Here is an 11,029-nt window from a genome sequence, read left to right on the forward strand (position 1 = left end):
CCAGAGAAAGCTGCAGATCTCTGCTTGGTGTTCACTATAATTTTACTGCCTTAAACCACTTTACCCATCCAGTTTTGCCCAAAATTTAAGAGAAGAAAACACAAGCGTGAGGCGCTTCTGGAGGCGCACAGTCGCAGAGCGATCAAGTTGAGTCTATAAGGTTCTCATGTCCTATTTAAGAGCACAGCGCCGCCCGCAAGTCTTTCATTACTGAACAAAGCGTTTAGACGACTGTAAACCCATTACTAGAGATGGCAGAAACCGCCCCAGCAGCTCCAGCCGCCCCGCCGGCCAAAGCGCCAAAGAAGAAGTCCGCTGCTAAAGCCAAGAAAGCAGGTCCAGCTGTCGGTGATCTGATTGTTAAAGCCGTGTCCGCATCGAAGGAGAGGAGCGGTGTGTCTCTCGCCGCCCTGAAGAAAGCTCTCGCTGCCGGCGGCTACGACGTGGAGAAGAAGAACTCCCGCATCAAGCTCGCCATCAAGAGCCTGGTGACTAAAGGAGCCCTGCTGCAGGTCAAAGGAACCGGTGCCTCCGGCTCCTTCAAGATCAACAAGCAGCAAACCGAGACCAAGAAGAAGCCGGCGAAGAAAGCAGCTCCTAAAGCGAAGAAGCCCGCGGCCAAGAAACCCGCTGCTGCCAAGAAGCCCAAGAGCGCAGCGGCAAAGAACCGCCGCTAAGAAATCCCCCAAGAAGGCCAAGAAAACCGCGCTGCAGCCGCTAAGAAGACCACGAAGAGCCCCAAGAAGGCAAAGAAGCCCGCAGCGCCTAAGAAAGCAGCCAAGAGCCCCAAAAAGGCCAAGACTGCCAAACCCAAGACAGCAAAGCCTAAAGCTGCCAAGCCTAAAAAGGCAGCTCCCAAGAAGAAGTAAAAACCTGCTGTTTTATTCCCCAACGGCTCTTTTCAGAGCCACCCACAAATTCTAAAGAAAGAACAAAACTGTCTATTGAATGACTTTGATTATTTGTGGAAGTAAATTATTAGAACTGTATATATAGATATAGATAGATAGCTTTAATGGATCATTGATCTTAATTTAGTCATTAAGGGTTTGTGCCTTGACAATTATTTTGAAATACTTTAACACACCGTCACAAGTTCTTGAATGTTTTCTGTAGTGTTGTTTTAAAGCTGCACAATCCGCGCGCCAGCTGTGGAGGCATGGCTTCGGCGGTCGGTGTTTGGAGGAAGTTCACTGATTGGTTTGAAATCTTACAGACTCTAAACCAATGGGCGACTCGCACGCTCTTTTAAATACAGTAGAACGGTGCTCACATATTCATTATTTCTGCATTATAAACGTAAGAGTTATAACAATCAACAATGAGTGGAAGAGGCAAAACCGGTGGCAAAGCGAGAGCGAAGGCCAAGACTCGCTCCTCCAGAGCAGGGCTGCAGTTCCCCGTCGGTCGTGTTCACAGACTTCTCCGCAAAGGGAACTACGCAGAACGCGTCGGTGCCGGAGCTCCCGTCTATCTGGCGGCTGTGCTCGAGTATCTGACCGCTGAGATCCTGGAGTTGGCTGGAAACGCCGCAAGAGACAACAAGAAGACCCGCATCATTCCCCGTCACCTGCAGCTGGCGGTGCGCAACGATGAGGAGCTCAACAAACTCCTGGGCCGAGTGACCATCGCTCAGGGCGGCGTGCTGCCCAACATCCAGGCCGTGCTGCTGCCCAAGAAGACCGAGAAACCCGCCAAAGCCAAGTAAACAGATTCAAGCGTGTTTCTGAAACCCAAAGGCTCTTTTCAGAGCCACCCATTTTATCTCTCAAAGAGCGCTTTTTTGCTTTAATTTACTTCTAAGAACACCAAAAATGTATGTAACAAAAATACACACGATATCAACTAATTGTTATTTTTTTTTCTCTTTGCAAATATATTCATGACTGCTGCTATTTAGCAATTCTTGAGCTTTATTCACGTTTTTATACTGTGTATGCAACTATATTAAAGCATATATTACTGATCACAGTAAGAGTACTGCATTATGCGTTGAGATATAAAAGATTACACTTGTAAAATTATTATCCTTGTTCAGTTGTACTAGTATTTTTAAATAAATGGTAATGCAATTTTGATGACATTCGATCAATTAATATTTCTCAGAGTCTCGGTGCTGGCAGGAGCTGTATGTGGGTGGGGTGTTAATGAACAGCGCTCTCTTCCACCCTCAGTACCCCTGGCTGAACCCCAGTTGCTCCCTGGGCGCTGGATATAGCTGCCCACTGCTCTGGGTGCGTGTTCACTGCTGTGTGTGTGGATGGGTTAAATGCAGTTGCCCAATTCTGTGTGTGGGTGTTCATTGTTGTGTGTTTTGATGGGTTAAAAGCTTTTTGAGCGGGAAAAGAAACATTTCCCCGTTTGAAAATAGGAGGTGTGCAGTCATTGGCTAGCAGTCATGCGCAGACGTCACACATCAGCCAATCACAAGCCTCTGCACTTTTATGACGCCAGAAGCTGTTGCTGTTTGCTTCTTAAAAATCAGGCGCGTAACACAGAACAACATTTTCTACTCGAACAGAGAGCAGAGACAGGAACGCATTTCAGCAATGGCAAGAACCAAGCAGACCGCTCGTAAATCCACCGGTGGTAAAGCCCCGAGGAAGCAGCTCGCTACTAAAGCCGCCCGGAAGAGCGCCCCAGCCACTGGCGGCGTCAAGAAGCCCCATCGTTACAGGCCCGGGACCGTGGCTCTCCGAGAGATCCGCCGCTATCAGAAGTCCACCGAGCTGCTGATCCGCAAACTGCCTTTCCAGCGTCTGGTGCGAGAGATCGCTCAGGATTTCAAGACGGACCTGCGCTTCCAGAGCTCCGCTGTCATGGCCCTGCAGGAGGCCAGCGAGGCTTATCTGGTGGGTCTGTTCGAGGACACCAACCTGTGCGCCATCCACGCCAAGAGAGTCACCATCATGCCCAAAGACATCCAGCTGGCGCGCCGCATCCCGCGGAGAGCGCGCTTAAACCCGCCGCTGCATCAGCGCATTAAACCCAAAGGCTCTTTTAAGAGCCACTACATCTCACTGAATGAGTCAGTTTCCACTGGAGCACTCAATATAAAACAACAAATAACACTGTCTTTACATTTGGAAAGAATACTGTCTGTATGAATTTTACGCGTTTGAACCGTTTTTGTTTCCCATCATTACTAGTGATGGGAAGTTAGGATCATTTTACCGACTCGTTCTCAAAATTATTATTATTATTTTTTTTCCTAGAAATTTCGTTCATTTTATTAAAATATAGTTAAAGTTTTACGTGTTCCTTCCCTAACATGTCTACTAGTGCTTGCTCAAACGTTGATCACCACTACACACAATACAAAACTATAATGCTATAAGAAAAAGAAAATATTAATTCATTGTTTACCTGGTTCTTCTGTCTATGATTAGCTCACCTCATCTCTTATCTGACAAGTCTTCGGGTTTGAGTCGTTCCTTCATCACGTGACAGACCCATAAGCTTTAACCATAGACTGTATAAAAAGACTTTAACGTGATGTGACAGCATTGGATAGATACATTAATTTACAACATTCCTTACAAACGGGTGCATAGTTATTATTATCATTATTATTATGATTATTTACTCTTACAGTTACTGCATTTCTGCTCTAAATTGTAGCTTTTTACTTCTTACAGTTTATAAATGTATGAATTTCTGCCATGATGGTTATTTTCCATACACTGAATGTTGTAACAAAGGTAATAAAGCGTTGGTTATTAATATTATTAAGTCTCTTTCGGACTCAGACTGCATAGGTTAAAGCTTATGGGTCTGTCACGTGATGAACGAATGACTCGATAAACTCGAGAGATGAACTAATCAATTCTCTTTCCGGCTCAGACTGCATCGTCTGAAACAGGTGAAACTGCTAGTACCAGTACAGAACCTATAAAATTATAACGCATGCACAACTGAACAAATCACTCCCCGAGACGACTCTTTCTTCCCGAGTCACATTAAAAACACACACACAGACACACACACACACAGACACACACACACACACACACACACACCAGTGGGTATCACTTATGCTGCGGCGCCCGGGGAGCAGTTGGGGGGTTCGGTGCCTTGCTCAAGGACACCTCAGTCATGGTATTGCCGGCCTGAGACTCCAAACCCACAATCTTAGGGTTAGGAGTCAAACTGTCTAACCATTAGGCCACGACTTTCCCCACATTAACCTCACTGGATTTGAAACCCATGACCTCAAACGTTCAAGCCAGTGTCTTAACAGAGTGCGCCACTCAGTTGACAGCAGGAAAAGTACTCGCCTAAACTATATTACAATATGAAAGATATGGATAAATTAAACTTTAGTAAAGTGTAAGAAGACACTCTGTAGTAACAAGATTCCTAACCCTCCTTATTATGTATATTTATGTATTTTTCTGCTCACGTAATCGATTTGTTCCCTCCAACTCAAAGTCTCATCAAAAAAACTCCCAAGAATTTAGTTGTTTAACCTTGATGCTCCTCAGTAGACTGAGTAGTAATTTTTGATAAATCCTTGGGGTATATTTTTTTTACCACTAAAAAATAAAGATAATTTGTTTAAATTCCATCAATTAGCATAAACAATTAGACCATCATTTGCATTCTTAATCAATGAATTAAAATTTGACTGAGAGAGAACTAAGTTTGTTTCGTCAACAAATTACTGGAGTAAAAATATTTGAAACATTCGACAAGACATTTTACATAAATAAGAAATAGCAATGGTCCAAGTATGGAGCCCTGAGGAACACCACAGAGTAAACTTTTGTTTGCTGGAATAAAAACCTTTAAAACAAACAAACTGTCTTCTATTAAAAATGTTGTTCTTCAACCATTTATATGGAAAATCATGAAAACCTTATTTGTATAACTTTCCAATAAAATGTAATGATTAACTGTATCAAAATTTTGTGACAGGTCTAAAAAAATTACTAAAAGTAAATTCTTGATTTTCAAGTCCAAGGGTAAACTTGTCAATCAGGTGAAGAAAAGCCATATGTAAAAGTGTAAACTTGTCAATCAGGTTCAGAATTCATATTAATGTTTGTAAAGAATAAAATTTGAGTCTAAGTAAAAAAAAAAATATATATATATATATATATATATATATATATATATATATATATATTATATATATATATATATATATATATATATATATATATTATTTTTTGTAAATTTTTTGAGAAACATGGCAAAATAGATAGAGGTCTATAGTTGTTTAAAACATTGCGGATCATCTGCTTTAAACAGAGGAATAACTTTAGCTATTTTTTAAATCCTATTTAAAAAAAAAAAAAAAACATGAACAAGTGGCTGCAATATTGAACATTTCACTTGCTTGACAAAGAAATACAGAAATATCATCATAGCCATCCTAAGATCATTTTAATTCATCAGTAATTTCACTAATTTCCTGAATTTCAGGTGTCTTAAAAGAAATAACAGGAAAGTTTCCTGATATTTAATCCAGGGGTACAGCATTACCAGCAGGGATATTAATATCTGTTTGAAGAATCAACTATGATTTGAACACAAGTTTTAAAAAACTTCGTTCTTGTTGTTTGAGCAAGGTTCTGTAGAAGTCTGTTCCAACAGTTCTCAGACTTGCGCCGCTGTAACATATTCCTCTGCTGTTGATTGTAGTCATGCTTTGGTTTGGTCAACAAGATCTCCTGAAGACAAAACCTCCACAAAGTACAATTCAAGTCCACAATTTAGCAATTTAAAGTAGATTATACTTGTCTTAAAACAATCTTCAAAGATTTATTTATTTATTCACTTCAGGCAGGATTCTTCTGATTATTGTTTGATTGAAAACCTTACAAAAGTTCAGAAACACACTGCAGCATCATCTCAGCTGGACGGGGTTTGATCTGACAAACGCATGTAAACATGATGCAGATGATCTTACAAATGCTTTTAAAACAAGGATATTAATATGAAACACAGGACAGACATCGTTAGATCAGGGTTTGAATTAAACCTCATTGTTTCCTGCTCTAACGAGCGAAGAGGGGTGCGCCATGTGACGCGCGCTGGTTTCAGTCAGGTCCTGTAAGCAAATGTAAAAGTCTTCCCTGCAGCACTTGTCTTTTATTCTTTTTCGTCGCTCGACTGAAACTAGAAACATATTCATCATGTCTGGAAGAGGCAAAGGCGGTAAAGGACTCGGGAAAGGAGGCGCTAAGCGTCATCGTAAAGTTCTGCGTGATAACATCCAGGGAATCACCAAACCCGCCATTCGTCGTCTCGCTCGCCGCGGCGGAGTCAAGCGCATCTCCGGTCTGATCTACGAGGAGACCCGCGGGGTGCTGAAGGTGTTCCTGGAGAACGTGATCCGCGACGCCGTCACCTACACCGAGCACGCCAAGAGAAAGACCGTCACCGCCATGGATGTTGTGTACGCGCTCAAACGACAGGGACGCACTCTGTACGGTTTCGGAGGATAAACACTGTAAACAACAAACACAACGGCTCTTTTGAGAGCCACCCACACTCTCACACAAAGAGTTAATGTTGAAAATGTCTGTTTTACGTTCTTAAGTGCAAACTATTAAGAAAACCCTTGTGAATAAATTATTTGTAAAGAATGAAAATTTAACGCTGAACAGATTGCCATTTCTTTTGTTTCTAAGCCGTAAACCTTACAATATCCTTTATTTCTTTTTTTTTTTTTTTTTACACGAGGCGTATACAATGGAAGAGTTGTCTATTTTATCGTATGTGCGTTTCCATTTCATGTAGACATATATATATATATATATATATATATATATATTTAACTGAATCCCAGAATCAAAAGGAAACACTAAGATGGCAGAGGTACTTAAAGCAAAAGTGAAATTGCCAAGAGAACACAAAGAATCGTTAGTTTTCTTTTCTCCACATTTTATATGGGTTTATAAGGGATTTTACACTGCTTGTATTTGATCCTTTGTGACATTTGAGATGCATTTTCTTGTATAGATAAAACTAACAAAAAGAGCGGGAATTTAGTCGGAAACTGAGTCGGGTGTGGGGTGTCGGTTATAATCTACTTGCATGTGATTGGTTCTCGTTCCACTCGTGATGCTTCGAGTTGTCCAATTAAACACGAGTTTATGGGTTTGACCAATGAAAACACACAATCAGAAGCTTCCACATGTTTTGTGTAAATTAGCATAGATCAGTGAATAAAACATCTCTGTCCCGCTCATTCTAATCATTGTATTTTGAGGTTTTGATCTCCAGCAGTCATCATGCCTGAACCAGCGAAAGTCCGCGCCGAAGAAAGGCTCCAGAAAGGCCGTCACTAAGACCGCCGCTAAAGGAGGAAAGAAGCGCAGAAAGTCCAGGAAGGAGAGCTACGCCATCTACGTGTACAAAGTGTTGAAGCAGGTTCATCCTGACACCGGGATATCTTCGAAGGCGATGGGCATCATGAACTCTTTCGTCAACGACATCTTCGAGCGCATCGCCGGTGAGTCGTCTCGTCTCGCTCACTACAACAAGCGCTCCACCATCACTTCCCGAGAGATCCAGACCGCCGTGCGTCTGCTGCTGCCCGGGGAGCTGGCCAAACACGCCGTGTCTGAGGGCACCAAGGCCGTCACCAAGGTACACCAGCTCCAAGTAGAGCTCCGCTTGCAGCTCTCTCACACAAAGGCTCTTTTTAAGAGCCACCCATATTTTCACAAAGAGGCTTTAAATAAGCGTGTCTTTATTTTTTTCATAATTACTATGTGAAATGTGACGTTAATGCTTAATAGTTTAGTTTCTTTAAATTTGTTTGACTGTTTTATGTTGTCGGTGAAAGATGTGTTTGTGTTCACTTTTAAGTTCAATCTGTTTGTTTAGCAGTGTGTATCATTTATGCTGCGGGGTTCGTGTCTTGCCCCCCCAACAGCGAGTCATGGGTCTTTCTCACTAGTGTTTTACAGTACGTCAAATACAAGTGCGTTCATATGAACTGAAAAATATCACAGATCGCTTCGCTTGATGGTGAGTGAAACTCTGAAACGTTCTGTGAGAGTGTTCGGCGAGTGAAAATATATCTGTACTAAACAGAGTGTTAGTCGAGTGATGGTGTGCAAAATCTGAGAATTTATTAGCCATTGGCTAATATTAGACATCATTTAGTCACCCCAGAGTGAAGATGTAGTCAAATATGCGAGTGATTTACTCGCAATGTAGAGGGTTGTCTAGACCGAGCAAACGTCTCGCAGTAAAGAAAGAAGGAAATATATCACAAAAGCAGACTTTTTCATGACTCAGAAAATGATGTGTTCTTATCTCGTGCTGTAGAAGTAGAAGTGGTTCAGTCACAATGCTGCGTTTATAACTGCATGAGAGAATAATATACAAGCTGTAAGTTTCCTGACATAATGCAAGCTTAATTTAAAACACATGGAATAATCAGAGTCAGATATATTTTGACATCACTACAGGGAAATAACCTGATTTATTAATGAAGTCATGTAAACGCAGATTGCGTTGTCAGGTTACTGATGTGCATGTAAACGGGGAAAACTGGTTATTTTAATAATCTGATATTTTTGAGTTATCAGCTTACTGGTGTACGTGTAAACATGCTCAGAAAACAATATTAGCCATTAGAGCATGCACAATCCACACTTCAAAAATCTACCAGTAATAGTAGACCATCCGTGGACGTGGCATACTCTTTTCTAATCACACATTCTGTTTAGGATGGATAGTATGAACATTAGGATGCAGGGCCCGTCACCAGCTCTGTCACGTCAGAACTACAATTTCCCAGCATCCCCTCCTGGTTCCCACCTGCACTTGATCAGGCCATCACCACACCTGCCACACATTAGCCTCTCATCAAGACTCCCATTTAGGCAGACACTCTAACTTCACCTTTGTCTGTGTCTTGTTGTGTATTACATACCCCCATCCAGCAGCCTGGATTTACTTATCTGTTGTCTGGAGTCTTCATTCCATCCAGTTACTCCAGTCAGCTTTATGAAATCATGACAGAAAATATGGAATTATGTAGTCAACAAAAACATGTCAGATAACCCAGAATATGTTTTATATTTTCAATCCTTGTCCACCTTTTGCTTTGACTGCTTTGCTCAGCCTCATGAGGTCATCAGCTGGAATAGTTTCCAACAATCTCAAATCCCAAACCATCTCAGCTGGATTAAGATCGGCTGATTGTGGAGGCCAGGTCATCCATCACTCTCCTTCTTGGACACACAGCTCTTACATAACCTTGAGGTGTGTTTGGGGTCATTGTCCTGTTGGAAAACAAATGATGGCCCCACTAAGTGCAAACCAGATGGGATGGCGTGTCGCTTCTGAACGCTGTTGTAGTCATACTGGTTACCTCGTCCTCCAAGGTTCACAGTGGAACCACAGGAACTGTCCATTCACGCTCTAAGTCTAACAAATACAAAAGATGCTAACAGTTTAGGGTTTAGGAAGCAAAGATGAAAACCATAGCAGATAGCCGGGGAGGATGAGAGTGAGCGTAGGTTACGTCGAAAGATGACATGTGGAGGTGTAAGTGATGTGTCAGGAACCATGTTGAGGTTAAGAGTGAGGATGAGGTGATCTGAGGTGGTTCTGTGGAGTAACCAGTACATGATCAGTGGAGCAGTGTCGTGTGTAAATAAGGTCCAGTTGGTTTTGCCTGATTTGTGAGTAGCTGTAGTTTACACTCGCGGTAAGGTCAAAAGAGGCAAGTAGAGTGTGGAAGTCAGCAGATAGAGGTTTATCTAGGTGGATGTTGAAATCTCCAAGCATAACTAGGGGAGTACCATCATCAGGGACCACCGCGAAAGGTTGAGAGCAGCCACAATCTATTTCATCCAAAAAGTTACCTAGTGGTCCTGGGGGTCGATAGACCACTACAAAATGTATTTTAAGAGGGTAGGTAACAGTAACTGAATGAGATTCAAAGGAGCTGTTGATACCCAAAGATGGGTAAAGGATTAAATTTCCAATCATTAGAGATGAGCAGACCAGTACCTCCACCTCTTCCAGTCAAACGGGGGGAGTGGAAAAATGAGAAATTACTGGAGAGTGCTGCAGGTGTAGCAGTGTCCTCTGGTTTGATCCAGGTCTCTGTCAGGGCCATGAGATTTAGCTTTGAATGACTAATAATAGAAGTAATGAAATCGGCTTTGTTTATAGCAGACTGGCAATTCCAGAGACCAACAGAAAAAGAAAGTAGTGTATTAGCAGACATAGGCAGAGTGTGCAGGTTGTTAGGATTGCGCTGCCTTCAGTGTGTGATGCATGGTTTCTGTCTTTCTTCGTCTTCTTCTTTTTTAATTGTAACAAACTTTGTGAAATGTGTGCTTGTGCTACAAATTAAGTTCATCTAACAGTGTAGTTTGTTATTTGAACATAATTTCTTGAATTTTTTTTTGGGGGGGGGGTGGACACTTGACTGATTGCACAGACACTTTTGGACGAGAGCTGAACTGGATGATGACATCACTGAATCAACAGTGAACTGACTTTAGCTGAAAAGTGACTCTGTTATTGTCTTCTTGAATTACTGAGAAACTATTTTCCTGTTTAACACTGTAAAGCTGCTTTGACACAATCAGTATTGTATAAAACGCTATACAAATAAAGGTGACTTGACTTTTAGTCATTAGTTCCAAATCTTACATATTGTTTAGAAAATATGAAATAAAATAAAAAAAGTACAATATTACACAATCCACAAACACAAAACCATGTTTTAATTATGACACATCTTCACCTCGTTTAACCGTCTCGTTCAGGCTCTGGTATGCCTGATGCTCGGGCTGGATCAGCAGTTGTGTGTTTGTTTGCGCAAATTAATCATTGCCTTTTACATTGTTCCTCGTTTCACAATTACGTCTTGGGTTCAATTTACTGGTTCACGACGGGACCATGAACTTCTGGCTGATGATACAAAAAACAGTTGGTCTTTCTTGAGGTTTTAATATATATAATATATATATTATAATATTTTTATTACAATAATAATTTATCATGGTAACACTATTTCCTAACAAAATACATTAATAACCACAAAAAT

At 41.4% G+C, this 11,029-nt stretch overlaps 2 protein-coding genes and 2 pseudogenes across 2 annotated transcripts; all 4 read left to right on the forward strand.

Annotated features, from left to right (window-relative positions):
• Positions 1-206: 206 nt before the first annotated feature.
• On the forward strand, positions 207-905 carry LOC122145747 (annotated as a pseudogene).
• A 381-nt stretch (positions 906-1,286) lies between these two features.
• LOC122145751 (histone H2A-like) lies at positions 1,287-1,756 on the forward strand. Its single transcript, XM_042761306.1, has one exon. It carries the CDS (start codon positions 1,322-1,324, stop codon positions 1,706-1,708), a length of 387 nt encoding a protein of 128 aa, XP_042617240.1. The 5' UTR covers positions 1,287-1,321; the 3' UTR covers positions 1,709-1,756.
• Positions 1,757-2,534: 778 nt separating this feature from the next.
• On the forward strand, positions 2,535-6,467 carry LOC109080886 (histone H3). Its single transcript, XM_042761314.1, has 2 exons — positions 2,535-2,878; positions 6,128-6,467. The coding sequence occupies exons 1-2, from the start codon at positions 2,550-2,552 to the stop codon at positions 6,450-6,452; spliced, it is 654 nt and encodes a 217-aa protein (XP_042617248.1). The 5' UTR covers positions 2,535-2,549; the 3' UTR covers positions 6,453-6,467.
• Positions 6,468-7,241: 774 nt separating this feature from the next.
• LOC122145826 lies at positions 7,242-8,292 on the forward strand (annotated as a pseudogene).
• The last annotated feature ends 2,737 nt before the right edge of the window (positions 8,293-11,029 follow it).

Source organism: Cyprinus carpio, chromosome A7, assembly GCF_018340385.1.
Source record: "Cyprinus carpio isolate SPL01 chromosome A7, ASM1834038v1, whole genome shotgun sequence".
In the NCBI taxonomy this organism is placed as follows: Eukaryota; Metazoa; Chordata; class Actinopteri; order Cypriniformes; family Cyprinidae; genus Cyprinus; species Cyprinus carpio.

Excerpts from the sequence above, each read along its gene's own strand:
- LOC122145751 (XM_042761306.1), top strand. The coding sequence starts at position 1,322 with ATGAGTGGAAGAGGCAAAACCGGTGGCAAAGCGAGAGCGAAGGCCAAG.
- LOC109080886 (XM_042761314.1), top strand. The coding sequence starts at position 2,550 with ATGGCAAGAACCAAGCAGACCGCTCGTAAATCCACCGGTGGTAAAGCC. Across the intron at positions 2,879-6,127 it reads CTGTTCGAGGACACCAACCT|AAACATATTCATCATGTCTG; the intron begins GTGCGCCATCCA and ends GACTGAAACTAG.